The 19,850-nt window shown below is 36.7% G+C and overlaps 1 protein-coding gene across 1 annotated transcript in view; it reads right to left on the bottom strand.

The window, feature by feature from the left end:
- Window positions 1–4,361: 4,361 nt before the first annotated feature.
- COL24A1 (collagen type XXIV alpha 1 chain) overlaps window positions 4,362–19,850 on the bottom strand; it is a 392,516-nt gene continuing 377,027 nt past the window's right edge. The window contains exons 56-60 of the mRNA XM_004262981.3: window positions 18,064–18,129; window positions 17,254–17,422; window positions 11,555–11,664; window positions 8,762–8,977; window positions 4,362–5,841 (exon numbers count right to left, since the gene is read on the bottom strand). Coding sequence (XP_004263029.1) covers window positions 5,695–5,841; window positions 8,762–8,977; window positions 11,555–11,664; window positions 17,254–17,422; window positions 18,064–18,129 — 708 coding nt within the window. The 3' untranslated portion in view covers window positions 4,362–5,694. The remainder of the gene's footprint in view (window positions 5,842–8,761; window positions 8,978–11,554; window positions 11,665–17,253; window positions 17,423–18,063; window positions 18,130–19,850) is intronic.

Here is a 19,850-nt window from a genome sequence, read left to right as displayed (position 1 = left end):
AACCTGCTGGTGTCTGCTCCCAGGGCCTGCTGAGGCAGCGCGTGGCGTGGGAGCCGGCTGAGGTGGTGGCTGGGGCGCACTTCCTTGGAGCCCACGGAGGCGGGAGCCCGCGCATAGAGAAGGAGGCTGTAATGGCAGCCCCGCCCCTCCCTTTGCATGCCACTTAACAATGGCGCTTTGCTTCTGTGGCAGGCCTGTGCTTCTTACGTGAACACTCCCAGTTGCGGCTGTACCACACTCCAGACCCTTCAGGCTGTCTCAGTGCAGCCAGCAGCCAGCCCCTCCCCGTGTCTATCCTCTAAATCCCGAGTTCCAGCACCCGCCCCCGCCCATACTAGCAGCTGCGTGTCTCAGACTGGGGCATTCAGGGCAGTGGCACGGACTTGTCTGTGTAGGTCTGTAGGCCTCTCTTTCTTCTGCCTACCACAAACTGGTTGTTGCGGCCTCCTCTGAGCCTCTGAAGTTTCTTTTCTGTCGCGGCTGATCTCCCCGCTGGTGAGGGGCCTTCCTAGGGTGTGGGAACTTCTCTCCTTTCAGCTCCCTCCCAGGGGCACAGGTCCCATCTCGCTTCCTCTTTTTTTTTTTTTCCTTTTGTCCTTCCCAGTTACCTGGAGCTCTTTCTTGTCCTTCCAGGTGTTTGAGGTCTTCTGCTCGTGTTCACTAGGTGTTCTTTGAGAATTGTTACCTTTGTAGATGTATTTTTGATGTATTTGTGGGAGGAGGTGAGTTCCCTGTCCTACTACTCCACCATCTTGAGCCCCTAAAGTTTTTTCTTTTCTAATGGATGAGGGAGATCTTTATCCCTTAATGAAGAATGTCTTTTTCATGAAACTGGATTTCCAGTGTTTGCTTCAAGAAGTGAGAAGTTTTCTTGATTCCAACTCTAAATTTGTCCTCAACTAGATACCCAGCAAAATCAAATTATTTTTAGTGGATTGTCAGTGAGATTATTTTTTGTACTTGTGTGCAGTCCTAAAATTTCCCCGCTAGGTACAGCCAAGATGATAGTTTGGACTCCCTGCCAGTTGCTCTTCTCTACAGAGGTGCCATTTGTCTAATCTGGCTTAGAATTATACCAGGACTCTGAATCCAAAGCACACAGATTGCATAATTGTGTACCTAGGCTTAGGTGACAATGACTTCATCGTACTTACCATAGCCAATTACTGTGTAGGTCAGAGTGAAAAGTTATGCTTTAATAGGACAGAGCACTATACATTGAAGGCTTAGCTTAACACTTATTTTTGAAACTGCTAGTCTTGTGTGAGAGGGCCAAACTCATACATTTTGGTCAGAAAGTGAGGTTTGCCAGAGTGCCTGCTTCCAAACACGTGTTCCTACTGCTCAAATCATTTCTTTGCCATTAGTGGCATTCGCTCTCTTTGCTTATTGCAAAGTTACCAAATGAGAAAACCACCTTTTTGCTTCCTACAGAAAGAACTACATTTCTGTTTCATTCCAGGTAAGATAGTGTGATGGTTCATTTTATGTGTCAGTTTGACTGGTCACAGGGTGACCAGGTTAAAATTTATTTCTGGGTGTGTCTGACAGGGTGTTTCTGGATGGGAGTAGGATTTCAACCAGTAGATTTGGTAAAGTAAAATGCTGCCTCCATGTGTGTGGGCATTACCCAGTCCGTGGAGGGCCTGAGTAGAAATGGCAAAGGAAGGAGGAATTTGCCCCTCTTTGCTTTCTGTCTGCATGCTTGAGTTGGGACATCTCATCTTCTGTAGCCCCCAGACTGGGTTTTAAACCATTGGTTCTCAGCCCTTCAGACTTAAATGCATTACCCCACTGGCTTTCCTGGGTTTCTAGCTTGCAGGTTGTGGGACATCTCAGCTTCCAGAATCATGTGAGCCAATTCATCATAATAAATCTCCATATAATATATATAATTAATATATTATTAATATATTAACTTTAATATAATTTTAATTACAATTTAAGTATTTAATATATTCATATTAAATATAGTATATATTTAAAACATGTTTTATTATGTAATGTTATATGTATATTATATATATTAAATCTATATCTTTATATCTGTCTAGTCATCTCTCATCAATTTATCTGTTATCTGTCATTTGTCTATCTCTCCTACTGTTTCTATTTCTCTGGAGAACCCCTAACTAATATAGATTTTTACTTTTATTGTCCCCATTTTACAGTGAAGAAACTGGGGCAATGAAGAATATATAATACACGCAAAGTCACATAGCTTACCCTCAGAGTACTCTTAAAACACCAGACTATACTGCATATAAATAAGTTGATTAAAATTTGCTTTAAGTTTAATATTTCAGGAACAAAACAAACACAAAGTAAGGAATTTCTGTTTTATATATATTTCCTAAATGATACCTAGGATACCTAGGAAATTCATTTATGTCTGTGATATAAGTTTTTTTTGGGGGGGAGGGTAAACAGAAGGTACAGCATATGAACTGAAACTAGAGTATAAACTATGGGTTCTTTCATTTAGAATCAGTCTTGGCTCCTTTTAAAAAACATTTGTGTTTCTCAAGCAGGAAATCAGACATCTTTGCCATAGCTCCATTTAAAAAATTGTGGTAAAGTATACAGCATAAAATTGGTCATTTTAATCATTTTAAGTGTACAATTCAGTTGCAGTAAGCGTATTCAAATTGATGTGCAACCATCATTACCACCCATCTCCAGAACTTTGTAATCATTCCAAACAGAAACTCTATATTCATTAAAAAACAACAATTCCTCATTCCTACCCCACTCAGCCTCTGGTAGCCTCTATTGTATTTTTGGTTTATGAATTTGTCTGTTCTTGGTACTTCCTATAAGTGGAATCATACAGTATTTTCCCTTTTGGTCTGGCTTATTTCACATAGCATAACGTTTTCAAGGTACATCAATGTTGGAGCATATATCAGAATTTCATTCCTTTTTAAGGTTGAATAATAGTCCACTGTATGTACCTACCATATTTTATCATATCATCTGTTGATGCACATTGGGGTTGTTTCTACCTTTTGGCTCTTCTGAATAATACCTCTGTGAACACTGGTATACAAGTATCTGTTTGAGTCCCTTCTTTCAATTCTTTTGGGTATATATGTGAAGTAGACTTACTGGGTCATATATGGTAATTCTATCTTTAACTTTTGAGGAGCTGCCAAACTATTTTCCACAGTGGCTATACCATAATACATTCCCACCAGCAATGTATAAGGGTTCCAATTTCTCCATATCTTCACCAGCGCTTGTTATTTTCCTCTTTTGGGGGGGATGGTAATAGCCGTCTTAATGGGTACAAAGTGGTATCTAACTATGGTTTTGATTTGTACCTAATGACTAGTGATGTTGAGCATCTTTTCATTTGTTGGCCATTGTATATCTTCTTCAGAGAAATGTCTGTTAAGTCTTTTGCCCATTTTTATTTATTTATAATTTTGGCTGCACCGGGTCTTAGTTGTGGCACACGGGATCTTCGTTGCAGCATGCGGACTCTTAGTTGTGGCATGTATGTGGGATCTAGTTCCCTGACCAGGTATTGAACCCAGGCCCCCTGCATTGGGAGCATGGAGTCTTACCTGTGGGACCACCAGGGAAGGACCACCAGGGAAGTCCCTTGCCCATTTTTAAATTGGGTTGCTTGGGGTTTTTTTTTGTTTTTTGTGTGGGGTTTTAAGAGTTCTTCATATATTTTGGATATTAATCCCTTATCGAACATAAAATATGCAAATATTTTCTCCCATTCAGTGTGATGTCTTTTCACTCTCTTGATAGTGTCCCTTTGATGCACAGAAGTTTTAAATTTTGCTGTAGTCCAATTTATTGTTTTCATTTGTTGAATGTCCTTTTGGTGTCAGCTCCAAGAAATCATTGCCAAATCTAATGTCATGAAGCCTTTCACCTAAGTTTTCTTTTAAGAGTTTTATCTCTTACATTTAGGACTTTGATCCATTTTAAGTGTTTTTTTAAATTTTTGATATTATTCCAAATGTGGGTTACAGTAATAGTTTTCATCATTTTGAGTCAGTTTTTGTGTATGATGTAAGATAAGGGTCCAACTTCATTCTTTTGCATGTGGATATCCAGTTTTCCCAGAACTATTTGTTGAAAAAACTGTACTTTTTCCACTGAATGGTCTTGGCACCCTTGTTGGAAATCAGTTGACCATATATGAGAGAGTTTATTTCTGTGCCATGACCTCATTTTGTACAAGTAGGAAATAGGCCCTATAATCCTTTTATAGGTATGCAGTAGGTACTTTCTGGTAATGTAATATATATAGTACAGAAGGTCTATGCCAGAAGGGCTATCATATATAATAAAAGGATATGGTAAAAAAAAGAAGAAAAGCAAATACCACCAAAAAAGATTTTAAAGCACATTTTTATTATAGATAGGCAAGTGTGGTTTGCTGTGGCTAATAGTATGTTTATAATGGATGTACATGCTTTTCTATATACCAAAAGGTATAATATTTTTCTTTTAATACTTAACTAACACTTCTCTGACAACAAGGAAAGTCTGAACTTGCTGAGCCTATTTTAAATAGCAAAGGACTGTTTTTGTTTTCCTGAATGTTACTTTAAAGACTGGTAAATTGAATTCTTTTAGGTCCCAACACATTAAATTTAAGAACAGTGAAAGAAAATCAATGAATAATTACAAAAACATGTAATTTCTATGAAGCAGAAATATAAAGTTTTTATAATTTAAAACATCAGCAATTTCAAAAGATTTGCTGAATTAATTAGAACTTTACAAAATATATATACACAAAATATCATCCCAGATGATCATGGATTTTTAAAAATAGTATATCACAACCCCTAAACTCTAACCCAAACCTACTACTGGATGTAGCTGGCCTACAATTTTTTACAGCAATTTAAAAATAAAACAGTTAAAAAAAACCCTCCCAATTCTCTTGTGCTTAAGCACCGGTTACAGTGTGCTGGCTTTGATTCTAATATCCACAAAGAGAATTTTAAAATAAAACAAGGACTTCACATAAATAATGTTTCACTTGTTATTATTAAGTATGTGACCAAACAAATTAAAATAAGTACTAACAACCAAAATATATCTTGATGTAACCAGTACATACACTCTTAAAGAATGACAAAGACGAATAAAGAAATAGTCTATGAAAGCCACAAGCACCTTGTTTTAGAAAGAGCATCAAGCAACACAAAAAGGCAACATGTAAGAGGTAGTGTATCATCACCGGCTAAGATGTATATGCCCACTGGGGACCTGAATACAGCTTAGTATTTGGGAAAATAAGACATATCAGACTGTGGCTTGCAATTTTTAGACAGAAGCATCGCACGTTTGGGAGCATTAGCCAGTATTGCTCCATAGTGCTTTGCGTCTCCAGCTGTCTAATGGGTACTTTGCTCTCAGACAGTCAAAAAATACAGAATATCCTGAAGAATTCCATGTTTATAAATGTTCAGTTCTAGGGAATTCTCTAAGAAAGCTCAGATCAATATAATTTTTTAAAGAATTAAATACTTATAGTCCTTTAAAAAATGCCTCGTCTCCTTCTTAGGAGGAAGTCTTTTCTTCCTGAGATTCTTTAAGATTTAGCCAATGCTTTATTCCATGCATTTCATAATATCCAATAGTACCTTTCTGTCTATATTTTTCCCTCTGCAGCAATTACCTGGCCAACAGCATGAATTCTGAACTAATTCAGAGACTTTAGAGAAAGCATACAGAACTGCTTTCAATGTAGTACTTCCGTTCAGTTTTGAGATGAGGAAGTTTTTGTACTTCAATTACTGGAAGTTGATTAGGGTCCTGGGTGTGAAAAAGGAATTTTGCTTTATGCCAGCTGCCATCTTGAATCTGTAAAATAAGAATGAAATGCTTTAATCTGTAATTGTTTCATTAGCAGCAGACAGTGTCCTTCATAGACAATGTAGACTTATTTTAAGGATTAGAAATAATGAACAGAAAGTGCCTAGAACAATGCCTGGCACAGAGTAAATGCTCAAAAAACGGTAACAATTACTATGAATAATTGAAAATATGTGCTTATTCCTTTCTCTAAATGGCATTGTGTGTTCTGATTTTTCTTTTGAGGGTTTCTGCTTCTGTTGTCTGTGGATCATTGGACCAGATATGAATTTAAAAACTGCACTATTCCTAATATGAGTAATACCCATCTGTTTTGTGTTCCTTTATTTGGGAGTGATGTTTCAGGATGGGCATTTTTCTTGGATGAAAGGGAATGAGCTAGCTCAACCTCTCTGTACTTTAGGCAGGAAATAAGCAGAATCACTTCAGTAGAAGTAAATTATAATTACATTGAATCATCTTTTAGGTTTCTTTTTTTCCATTCTGTGGTTACTGTTTATATAGTTTCTTTCATTCCTCTCTTCCTTTCCTTCTAGGCCTTTCTGTTTCTCTTTATTACTGTATGCTCTTTTGTTTCTGGTAAATTCTGTTATGGATCAAAAACTGTTACATGATTAAGATTCAAGACGACAAAATAGAGAAACACAGTTGACTAGTTTTGTGAAGCTTTTTAAACAGGAGTTTATTCATTTACTCATTCACAGAATTATCATGGTATAAATTTTAAAGTTTGAAGGAGCTTTAGAAATTATCTAAACTATAAATTCCATTTTATGTTAAGGCAATTGAAGCTCACAGAAGATAAATTACCAAAGTCACAAGCTTGGTATAATAACTAGAATAGAGTTCCCTGTGTAAGACACTGTCAGATTAACTTCATTAAATCTCAAACAATATGTGTTGAACACTAAGTACATTTGGCACAGTTGAATAAGATGTAATCCTTCATTTCCTTACAGTGCTTGGAAAATATAAAGATGAATAAATTAGTTCTGGCTTCTGAATTCTAGCAACTTATAAATTTAGTTGGGGAGAGGAGAAACAGCCATAATATAAGACTGTATATGATAAATGCAACATAAATAATGTTGACAATGAGTGCTAAGTCCCTCATTTCCAACTGGAAGTGTCAGGGAAAGCTTTGTGAATTCAGAATTTAAGATGGGCCTTAAAGTTTGCCTACAATTTCCACTTGGTTAGAGGGGTAGAGAACGGCACTTCAGAGAAAGGGAATGACCTGAATAGAAAAAAACAAAAAGTTGGAAAAGTAGAATGTGGTTGTGAAAATAAGCCTAGCATGGGGTTTAAGTGCACAGATTTTGACTTGGAACAGATTTTGATAGAAACCCAAGTAGAGCTATTCTCTTCACATATAAAATGGGAAGAATAAAAACCTACCTCACAGTATTGTGTGGATTAAATGAGTCTTCAGTTAAAAGTCCCTAGCAGTGTAGCATGGCATTGACTTTGGAACTGTACACACCTGGGGTTGATTTCTTGCTCCTCTGCTAATTAGCTGTATGACCTTGAACAAGTTACTTAACCTCTGTGCCTTCACTTTCTTACCTATAAAATGATACTAATAGGAACTTCTTCACAAAGCTGTTATAATTAAATAATGTATGCAGTACATGGTACCTATCATCTAATAAGTCTCCAATAATTAGTAGTAGGAATTGTTGTTTTTGTTATTATAAATAGATCAGGTGGACCACACTTTAGGGTACACAGTCAGTGAAAGGTAGAAAGGTAGGTTTGGGGCCTGACTATTCTAACTGCTGAATAAAGAGCTGATGAGTTTTGATTGTGTCTCAGAGATAGTCGTGAGTCACTAAAAGTTTCAGGACAAAATTGTGAAAGTTAAATTAATTTGTTGGTAATACTGATCTCTTCACCTATAGAGAGTGAGCTGTATACTTCTGTTTGCTTATGATTTTTCAAATACCCAAGAGCTGTTTATCTGAAAATGAAATGTGAAAAAGTAAAGCACCCTAGAAATGGTAAGAGATCCTAAATCATGGGCTTCATAGTACACCAGAACAGGAAACCGAGCTACTTAAAGAAATTAGGATGTATGTAAAGTGGACAACCCTATACTATATAACAGGAGTCAGCAAACTCTTCTGTAAAGGGTTAGATAATAAATGTTTTAGGTTTTGTGGGCCATACAGTCTCTGTCACACTTGCTCAACTCAGCCATTGTAGTGTGATAACAGCCCTAGATAATAAACAAACGAATGAGTGTGGCTGTGTTCCAGTCGCATATATGTATGAAGACGAGTGCTGGGCTAGATTTGGTCTGTGGATTATAGTTTGCGACACCTACTCCACAACGTAATGTTTTAAAATTATAGACTCTTCACTATTATTTAATTTTAATAGGAAAAATGGGCTGTGATTCAAATACAGATTTGTAGGGTCAGTCAATCTGCCATTATGCCCATTATTTGGTATCAGGTATAGGGACTGACAAAATGAAATAAAGCTGACTTGCCTCTATAACCTGCCTTCCATGATGTAATGAGATGCAGAATCACAGTGCTAAAAATATAGGAAAGAAATCATTTGTCTATATGCCCTATCTGCCATCTGTCTATCTATCCATCCATCCATCGATCTATGATATAATTATTTCATATGGGGAATAAAAATTAAATTTATGTATTAACACCTGTTTTGCATATAAAACTTCACGGATGAACAATGGGTGTGACAAAAGTTGATATGATATAAGCAAATAATTGACTCTGAAAAATGTACGGTTATTACACATCAGGCACGTTAAAACTTACTACCCTTCTGTATCTGTGGTTTGCAATTAAAGTCTTACTCATTATATTAATTTTATATAGTTTTATCAATTTTACGTTAGTTATATTGAACAATTCTAAAAGTGCCATTCCCTTACCTTGCAGTCATCTGAAAGCACTTTAGGTTCAAGTAGAGTGTTTTCTTCGAAAATCTGGCTATTCCATCCCTTGAAACCAATAGTCAATCCTGAGCCACTTGTCTGAGCACTTGTCCACACTGGAGTGTTTAGACAATGAATGGTGATGATATGGGTGGCTTCTGAGCTCAGTAAATGAAGGAAGTTCATCTGGACTTTTCCAACTCCAAACTCCAACTAATGTCATTGAAACAATATGCAAGTTATAAGATATGGCAATCGAAAGCCTTACAGTTTGGGGAAACCTGAAGAAAGTCTTTGACAGGCCAGGGGTGGGGCAGGGGGGAATCCCTGATTTATAGCATTTTCTGATTTCCACCCCTATGGTGGGAGTTGTAAATACTCCCACCGTGGCTGGTTTTAGGCTATCAAGGTAGTGTCATTAAACATGGAGTTCACAAGAGACATTAATAATAGGCTCTCCTGAGCAGTATGAGCTGGCTTTAGCATACTACTAGGCTACTAGATATGAACAACAAAAAAAAAGGAGATACTTTGCATAATGTTATTTAAGATGCATTAATAATTTGTTGTTGATTATTGCTTAAAATTTTTTCATAAAAATCTGAAATTCTGTCTATACTTTCATTTGAAGATTTATTTTTGAGTTTCCAAAGATAAGTTAAAAGTTGTATTAATAAATTGATTAATTTTAACTATGAGAGCCTTTACAGACAAAGACAGAATCTTAGTCTTCGTGTTGCCAGCCCCTAATGCAGTTCCAGTCATACAGTGAGTCATCAGTAAATGTTTATTGCATGAATGAATGAATGCGTGAGCAAGTATTTACTAATAAAGTGAACGATATAGGGCAACACTGGAGCAAGGAAGTATGACTGCACGTTTTCTAGGCTTGAACAAGGAAACAGATTTTTCTATAGCTTTAGACATCATCATCATCACCATCATTATTATTTTAGCATTATTCAAGCATGGGAATGGTCATAACATAAATGAATAGAAGTAGTTCCTACTGAGGAATTTATGTTAATCTCCAAACACAAAATCAGAGAAATATCAGTTATGAGGTAACAGAGAAGGAAAAAAAATAAAATGACAACAAAAAAGCAAAACTTCAGGGAAAGAAAGGAAAGGCAAAGGAAGAGTATAAAGATGAAAACATGGAAGGATCATCATGAGGAATATTAGAGCTGAAGTAATTCAAATTCCTTCATTTTGCAGATGAGAACCACAAACCTGTGACGTATGTAGCCTTTCTGAGCTTTAGTTTCTTTGTTGGTAAAGCTGGGTATAACCCCGACATGACAGGGTTGTTATGAGGATGTGAGGTGCCCACTGTCATTTAGCTAGCACAGCACCTGGCACAGAGTGGGCTCTCTGGTGGCTCACAGCATCATTCCCCAGGTTTGTAGGGGAAAAGAAATTAGAATCCAGGTTCCAGATTGCAAGTCTGCTGTTCTTTCCACTACCTGCGCAGTCTTTCTCAGGTTGCGTTTATGGATAGGAGAGATGGGAGAATTGATTCAGCCAAGGAAAGAACTGGAGTGCAGCTCCTTCATTTGATCCTGTCTTCTTTGCACACCAGTCTCTTTTCTTCCACGATAATCCAAATAAAAATCCTGCGCTGGGGCTTCCCTGGTGGCGCAGTGGTTGAGAGTCCGCCTGCCGATGCAGGGGACACGGGTGCGTGCCCTGGTCTAGGAAGATCCCACATGCTGCAGAGTGGTTAGGCCCGTGAGCCATGGCCGCTGAGCCTGCGTGTCCGGAGCCTGTGCTCCGCAACGGGAGAGGCCACAACAGTGAGAGGCCCACGTACCGCAAAAAAAAAAAAAAAAAATCCTGGGCTAAACCCAGGGGAGTGAGGATGATCGTGCATAGTTTGGAAGCAGGACGATCATGCTGCTCCTCATTAGTTCCACAGATCCCATAGGAACATAAGAATCCGCCCCTCCTCTGCTTTGGGTAACAGTGGTGAATGGCTATTGAGATGAGCTGGTGAAACACCCTAGTTAACGAAGGGGAGCGTTTTAGGAGGAGAGGGCAGTCTAATGATAAGCAGCTGGGAGGGACTGACACACTGCATATTTTAGCTGCTGCCTTTCTGTGGTGGACAAAACACACAATAGGTCCGTGTATCAGTTCTTTGTCAATGAGAAAAGTTCTTGGGAAGGCCAAGGTAGTTTAACCAGAAAAAGAAAGAAATGCAGTTTTAGTTTCTTCAGTACATGTTGTAGGTAGAACTAAGCTTTAGGGTTTAGAAATGCTTGTTATAATATCCAGTGTTACATACCAAACTAACTTTCATTCATTCTAAACATTTGGTTTATAGAATTATGCTTGTAAGAAATTTTAAATAATATCCAGTGGATGTTTAGGAGCGGTTATTTTTGTGCCCAGTCACCAAAAATAGCAAGCTTTGTGGTGAAATTCCTCTTTTAATCACGATGATGTCTTTTTCAGTAAAACTTAAGGTAACTGATTACTGAGTACAAACACTGCAGCTGTTTGGGAATTTTCTAATGAATGCATGTGCATAAAAACATATGTTTTACATTTTTAAAAGGAATTTAAAAAGCATAGTCAGTAGAGTAAGCCAAGCTAAGCCAGTCATAAAAATACATAATCAAAATGTCAAGATTTAACAGGATTATTTTTTAAAAACAAAAAATTTCTTCCTCATATATGGTAGAGAATATCTTGCTTCCATTCATAAAACTCGTAATTATTTAAAATGAAAGAATTTTTAAAATCACTGTTTACTGATAGTGGGCAAGTACTAAATTCAAAACATACCTTTGTCACAGAGACAGGAGATAAACATGTCTGACCACCAGCACTGAAATTGCAGAAAACCTCAATGGCATCTGAAGGGCATCCAAGATTTGGATCAATCCAGTATTTTCCTATTAATTTATTGTAAAACATAAAGATATTTAAATGCCATGCTAAAATATATTTGAACTATCCTTACAGATTATCATGATACTTTCAATATATTTTTTCACACTTTTTCCTTTTAAAAAACTTAGATTATAAAGATATTTACATTTAGTCAAAGAATGAAAGCGGCAAGCATTATGTAAAACCAATACTGAAAATACTGTATTTTTCACATACCTATCAATTTAAGGGCATTTTATAATTTTAATAAAAAATAACCGAATGGCTGAATCTGTTGCTTCATTCTATAGATAAGCGCAGCAACTTTAAGTGAATTGTCTAAAGTTACATAGTTAATAGAAAAGTTGAAATTAATATAGGATATGTGTGTATTTTTGTTCTATGTCATTACAGAGCTTAAAAATGAATATATATATTTAAAAACAGAAACAACTTCTTCAGTCTCCCTGAGGAAAAACATATCTTTATGTGTAATATTGATAATTAAAATAAAAGGAATAAACATTTTTTTGTTTCCAGAAGAGAAATGTGCAATTAAATGGTTATTTTTGTGCTTTCTTTTCAGATCTGTTAAGTGGAAAAAACTGAAATCTCTACAGCCAGTGTAAGCCTGCCAACCTTTGCCTCCATTGAGTGCCCAGGAGAATCAAATGGTGTGTAAAAGACTTCAAGACATATTCAGACTGAAAAGTACTGGGCTAGCGTCTTAATTCCGGAATAGCAGCCTCAGAATACTGAAATAGCACCTTATTCTAAACGCAAAGGGCAGGAATTTTTGAATGAGATGGCCCTGCCTTCTTGCATTAAAAAGGCAAGACAATCAAACAGTCTTTGTAAAATGTCATTTTCTATAATAGGTAGAAATCCTTGTTTGTTCCATTCCTATCCCACAGCAAAGATTCCTCCAGCTCATCCTGGGCTTCACCTGGTGTATCATTTTAGACTTCCACAACATCCTCGACTATTCTCCCCTCTACTATTCTACTAATTCTTCAAAGGGAAGACTTGTTGAATTGGTACTTCCAAGAGTAGGGGACTGTCACAGACAGTCCAGATAGCTGGACTCCATCCCAAGAGTTGCTGAATCATTAAATCTGGGATGGGGCTTGAGAATCTGCATCTAATTCTGGTCCACGGACTGTATTTGGAGAATCACTGATCTATTGAAATATGGAAGAAAGGGGTGAAAAAGATCCTAATACCACCTCCATCCTGTTTTTTCCCATTTCCTCAGAATGTTGAACATTTTGTAGTTTGTAGAAATTATAGCTGGGTTTTTGGTTTTTTTTTAAACCAGGATCTGATCCAGGCTTACAGTCATATCTTGATTCATCATCTCTTCTCTTTCAAGAAATAGTTTCCTACTACTATGTGAGTGAATATATTCTTTATAAAACGTTTTCCTTCAAGCAAGGTCTCATTGTTACATGGGGTGGAATGCTTTGAATGTACAATGGTGAACTGGTAGGGGCTTCATATTTTTTTCAGGGTATGCTGAGCTACAGATAAAGCACTATACCATAATACGTCTTTTATAGGCCTAAATGCTCTAACTCCAAATTGGCTCTCTTCTGAGAACACTGCTTCCCCTGCAGCTCTTTCAAGTTCTGCCACAGCCTCTGTAGCATTGTGCCTGGGTGGGGAAGGGATCTTTCTTGCTCCTCGTTGCCCCTTTCAGACCGTTCTCCCCACTTTCTCCCTAAAAACACTCCGTGGTAAAATTGCTGTCATTGCACTATGTCACCTGTTACCTCTTCCTGTTGCTATCACCAAATTTATTTCTTTGATGATTCTAGCTATCACTTTCAGAAAATCTATTTATAACCGAATTCTTCGTGATTTTCACATCCACATGGTTGATATTTGCAATACCGACTTCTCAGTGCCTCGAACTCTCTCCCACCAACGTTTTTGTACCCTTCTCCTGTCCTGTTTACTTTAATCATTAACTTATAAGGCCATACCCTAGTTTTTATTACCTACAGCTAGATCTCCTCCATGATTTCACCTCTTTTCTCATTCCAGCTCATTCCCTCTAGTGTTCTGACCCTAATAATTCTTTGATCTCATTAGGACCTACTATCCATTGACGCTACCACTTTTTCATTGTCCTTCATAATCATGTGTTCACTTCTCTTCCTGCCTAGCTTAAAACCCACAGTCCTTTGCTATGATCATTTCCTTAGAGACTTCCTTAACATTCTTGCCCTGCCTCACTTCATTGTGCTTGTCTTATAAAATCCCAGTCCTGCATAAATCCAGTTTTGTGCCTAATCTGTGCCTGTACCTGCACAACTAAATGTGCCTAGAGAAAAACACAACTCTGCTGACTGGCCTCACTTTAAATTTAAATGTTTGAAAGGCTGCCAGACAGTACTACTATGTTTCCCTAGTTCATTTCCTCTGTCACTTTCATAGTTAACCATTTGAAACCTCTTCCTATCCTCTCAAGTTAACTATACCTTTCCTTCATTCTTATTCTTGACTGATAACCTTTCAGTTTCACTGAGACAACTAAAGCAAACTGAAGGAAACTTACATAAGCTCCCTTTATGACCTTTACCCATCTATCCGTACTTGCACACATATATTCTGCCTTCTCTCTTATTATTGTGAATAAACCGTGTTCCTAAATAAGGTTTACCTTGTCCGTTAAACCTTCCATTTCAAATTTTTCCTCTCTTATTTTTTCTTTCGAGTCAGCTTCTGTTGTCTGCTGTTTCTGCCAGTTCTCATTCGTGGTGTTTTGTCAACTTGTGTGCTTAGTTATCATTGATTGTGTGCTGGGCACTATATTTGAAAAATTATTTGTGGAAATAATTTGAGCCCTAGGATGATATTATCTTTCATAGAAGAGTTTTGTTTGTTTCTATCAGGTATGAGGGGCTACTAGCAGTCTGGAATCATCTTAATCCAAGTTCACAGTTTGAGATTTTCTGAGCCATCTTGACGATGTGAAGCTAGGCTGCAATCTGTACGAATATCTTTTCTTTCCGTTTACTTTTACTCTTAAAGTGGAGCCCTTTGAAAGCCTAAGTCCCCACCTTTTGTGGACTTCAGATTCCAACCTTTGACCAAAAGCACTACTCAGTTTCTGAACACACCCAGGGCAAAAGTAGCTCTAAGTATGTGTTCATCTCTCTGCTGTCTTTTTCAGAATATTGGCTTGAAAGTCCCTCACTACTTTGTCAGTATTTGATGCTTTTAACTTAATTTTCAAAAAGTTTCGTCAGGCAAATTGAATTACCTGCTTCATTAATGGGAGTGGAAACTCTCCAGCTCCACCATTTTCTCTGAAAACCTGATACAGTTTTGACTGCTACCATTCCTCTAAACCGCTCTTGCGAATATCATCAAAGACCTTCCCGTTACTAAATCTAGTAGCCTTTCTCAGTCTTCACCTAACTTGACATCGACCCAGTAGATCCCCTGCTCCTCAGGCAAACATTTTCTTCACTCCACATTCATCTAGTTCTCCTCTTATCTCAGTGATAGCTTCTTCTTAGTCTTCTTCGCTAGTTCCCCCTCAACTCCCTGACCTCTGTAAACATTGGAGAGCTCTAAGGCATAGTTTTTAGAACTCTTTTCTTTATCTGTTCTTTAGATAGCCTTAAACAGTCTCAGGGCATTGGGTACTGTTTATATGCAAGTGACTTCATAAATTTTACCCCTAGCCAGGACCTCACACTCCTGAGTAGCCAATGACCTACTTGACATCCTTACTTGAATGCCTAACAGACATCTCAAATTAAATACATCCAAAACCGAACTCCTGATCTTGTCTCCAAACTTGCTTCTCTATCTCTTTTGACAGCAATTCCACTCTTCTAGTCCCTTAGTCAAAAATCTTAGAGTCATCCTTTATCATTCTATTTCTCTCATAACCCACATCCGAATTACCAACAAAAAACTGCTGGCTCTACCTTAAAACATATCCAAAGATTTGACCATTTCTTATCACTTCCCCACCACCAACTCTAGTCCAAGCCATCATCATCTCTTACTGGATTATTTCAATAGTCTTCTCAATGTCTCCTTCTACCCTGTCCTCATATTTGCAGTACAACACCCAGAGTAACATTTTAAAAATTTAAGTCAAGTCACGTCATTCCTTTGCTCAGAATCTTCCCGAGGCTTCCCATCTTATTCAGTAAAAGCTGGAGTCTTTTGAGTAATCTATAAGATCCTGTATAATCTGGTTTCTTGACATCTTTCTGACTTCATTTCCTACCATTCTTCCCCTTATGCACTTTCTTCCAGTCACGTTGGCCTTCTTGCTAATAGTAGAACATGCTAAGTACACGCTCAGGTTCAAGGGCCTTGCGTTTGTTCTTTCTTCCTGGAAAGCTCTTTCCCCAGATTTCCTGTGGCTTGTTCCCTCACCTCCTTCTGATATTGCTCAAATGTCACTTTCTCAGAGATGCTTCATCTACCTACTCTGTTTACCACTTCACCCCCCACCCTACTTTCTGTCATATCCCCTCTTCCCTGCTGTTTTGTGTTTCTCTACTGCACTTACAATCTCCTAGTGATGAAAGTATTTTTGGGCATAAAGACCTTTCTGATACCTTACAAGCCATACCACTTAGCTATTTCTCCTATGAGGAAGGCAGACCTTGAATTAGATTTCAGTAATTTGTATGTCCTGTAGTGTCTTTGTTCCTTTCAGTTCTATAGAATTGCATTTTTATACCCTCAAATATGGGAAAGAATCAAATTTGAATTATTGTAGGCAGCTATAACTGTAAATATTATTTGTTTTTGTGATAATCTAGGGCAGGAAATATCTATAGAAGTTAAGCATTTTATTAATATAAATAAAATGAATATTTTCACTATACTTTATTCTAGAATGGAAGATGTTTTTGGACAAACATGTATTTATACATATATATGTATATGTGTATGTGTATAAAATAAAATATGGACTACTATTCATCCTGCAGAATTAAATAACTTAGTTATTTTCAAATCAGCGTATATGTCATTGTGTGTTAAGACTAGAGTTTTTACCAAAAAATGATAACTACTAATATTGATTGTACAGCTGACCAGGTAGACCCAATAGAAATTAAAATTAAATGACATGTTGTAGCAGACAGGGTTTCCCCTACTTATCATCAGATAGTGATGGTTCTTCCACTTGCTTTAAACCTTTCCTTGATGGTTCTGTTTTTGCACCTCTGGCTAATGGATTTGGGGTATCAATGTGAGGATGAGAAAATTCCAAGAATGACAAGCCACTCCATCTTTATAGTCACTGATACTGAAATGAGGCACTTAAATTCCATTTTATGTAAAAACTAATTATAGAGGGTGTGGGAGAGAGGGCTCTATGACCTCTTCATGTTGCCATAAGTCAGGCTGTGCAGTGGAAAACCTTTTGTAAAGTGAACCCTTGAAAAAGGATACTTTGACCTCAGAAACATGTTTGCCTCTTTGAGTACGTATTTGGTTCTTGATGTTAAAATGCCTCTGCCAGGGATTTATCAAAAATGATAAGGTTTGGAATAAATACACCGCAAATCTCAAACACACTGAAACGATGAAGCAAAATTAGATATCAGAGTTTAAGGAAACCAGTAACTTACCATCTGATACTTTGTGTTCACAGTTAAGCAAATCTTTGCAGATTCGTGCTGGGTTATCTCGTGTGCCAAGAGGATTCTTGATGCTGTGCAGTAAATTGCTAAGGTAGTTCAAGGTTTCGAATATCTCTGCACTGTGGTCAATTAAGGTCACTTCAGTATTCTGGTAGCTCTGCCAAGTCATTGTGAGAATCATATTAGCAAAGAAGCTTGGAGTAGTCATTACCAGCATGTAACCCAAATGATCAACACGGAGCAAGGCAGAAGAAAAATGTACTCCTGTTGTGTGCAAGGAGTTGGGAGTAGGATGTAAAGAACAGTTTATATTTAACTATAGGCATATTTGTATGTTTTATTAATCTTGATCCTAATAAAAGCTTAAATTCACACTCAAAAGTCTAGTTTTCAAGCTGACATAAAACTTAATTACTATGCCTACTGCATAATTTGAAAAAAACCTATATTATGAATAAATAGAGCTTAAATAGGAAAAATGAGTAGTGATGATAGATAGATCCCATTTTAAGAAATGGCTAACTTCATTTAACTGTTTCTTCTATAGTACCAAATTCTTATTTTAAAAAATCCTTTAACAATATTATATTTTTGTTTTAAATGTTTTCCTTAAAAAACATCTGATGCATATATTTCTGTTTATTAAAATTGCTTACTTTGTCCTTAAAATTTTTTTCATTACTTTTAATCTCTTTTAAATACAGGCTTTGAGATAAAGTCACATTTGGGCCTCTGAAAAAAATTTCTGTTTAATTTGTAGATTGAGAGTGCTAGTGTAAATAAAGCCAGATATATTACCTCCATCTGTAGGGCAGTATGTGATTCAATCAGGGCTTGAATAGCAGCATTGATATCCATTTGTTTCTGTGTAAAACAAAACCATTTGAGATCAGCAATAAGATCAACACTGAGTGCTCTAAAGTAAAGCCTATAAATTCTGAAAGCACTGCTGTTAAAGTATACTAGACTTATTATCTAAAAGGGGTTTGTAACTCTTATGGTTAGACAGATCTTGCAAGTATTGCCTGACTATCCGAAAGGACAATATGCTGCTTTCATCCAAATCTCAAAAGTCTCCTAATTAAAACAGGACCAAAGTCTAGAGTTCTCAAATGAAAAACTATTTGTCTCTGCTGCATGAAAACACACAAAAAAGTTACTCACATGGAAGAAGAATGAAATATGATCCCCTCAGTTAATAAATTGTAAAGTGAAGAATAAATAACTGTAGTAATTTTTAACAGTTACATTCTTGGAAGGAAAATAGAATAAAATATTACTGTCCTGAGGTAGTCACCACATTAGTTTAATCTGATACTTCTGCGGTCTTAAAAACAATTTCTGAAGTTGGAAAAAGTATCATTAGTCCCAAAAGAAATAATACATCATGAATCCAATCTCCTCCTGCATTTAATAAAATATATTTTTAGAGAAAGACCCAACCTAACCATTAGTAAAAAGTCTTTTCGTATTTTATTTTTTAAAAAGCTTGGAAACTAAGAAGCATGAGTTGGGAGAAAGTTCTGTGAAATGGCATCTGTGTGAGCAAATCAAGCGATCTAATTTCTTTCAGAATCATTGTACTGCTGAGATATCTTTTTACTTGGCAGCCCATACAATAGAAACTCTTTTCAACAGATCTCTCATAACTCATGGTTGGTAATTTGAAAAACTATTTAAAATGATGGGACAATCAACAAAATGTACTCATCTTTGCCTCAACATGTGGTTTTCATATTGGAAAATACTTGACTCATTCTGCATATGTACACTGCCAAACACATATTGAGGAAAAAATGGTAAGCAAACAATACAAAACAAAACAACCTTGCCCTTGTAGAGCTAAAGTTTAGAGGTCGATAAAGGCATTAATCAATCTCAAAAATACACATTTACAAATTGTGATACGTGCTATAAAAGAAAAGTGCATGGACCTATGAGAGAAATTACGGAGTATGAAATCTGGGGGATATAAGAGATTTGGAAGGACTAGATCAGCATAGGCTTCCCTGAGGTGGTGATATTTGAGCTGAGATCTGAAGAATAAATATGAATTGTTAGGAGAAGGGCTGGGAGAGCTTTCCAGGCAGAGGTAACAACTTTGCACAAAGGCAGTGAGATGATAGAAAAGCATGGCCTATTCAAGAAGAAGAAAGGCTTAGCATAAAATGTTCTCTGCAGATTAAATAATTCTGACCATCATTCTTATGAGAATTGGCAGACTTTGGACATGGGTCACAAAAATATATTGGGACTAAATATGGGCAACTGAATTAAGTAGTAAACAATAGCCACCTTTATATTTTCCAGTTTGTGGTTAGGGCTTTGATCTTAGAAAAACTAGCAATAAGCAGTTCTCAGGCGCTTCAGACTCAGGACCCTTTTGTACTTTTAAATATTATCAAGGGCTTTAAAGAACTTATATTTATGTGCATTACAGCTTTTGATATTTAACATAGTAGGAATTAAAATATAAATTTTAAAACTATGTGTTAATTGCCTTAAAACAATAAATCCATTATATGTTAATATAAATAAACATTTTTTTAATGAAAAATAACTATTTTCCAAACAAAAAATTAGTG

The sequence above is a fragment of the Orcinus orca genome, chromosome 1, assembly GCF_937001465.1.
Source record: "Orcinus orca chromosome 1, mOrcOrc1.1, whole genome shotgun sequence".
Taxonomy (NCBI): domain Eukaryota; kingdom Metazoa; phylum Chordata; class Mammalia; order Artiodactyla; family Delphinidae; genus Orcinus; species Orcinus orca.
The sequence above is the reverse complement of the archived record's forward strand: the minus strand, read 5'-3'. Positions and strand labels throughout refer to the sequence as shown.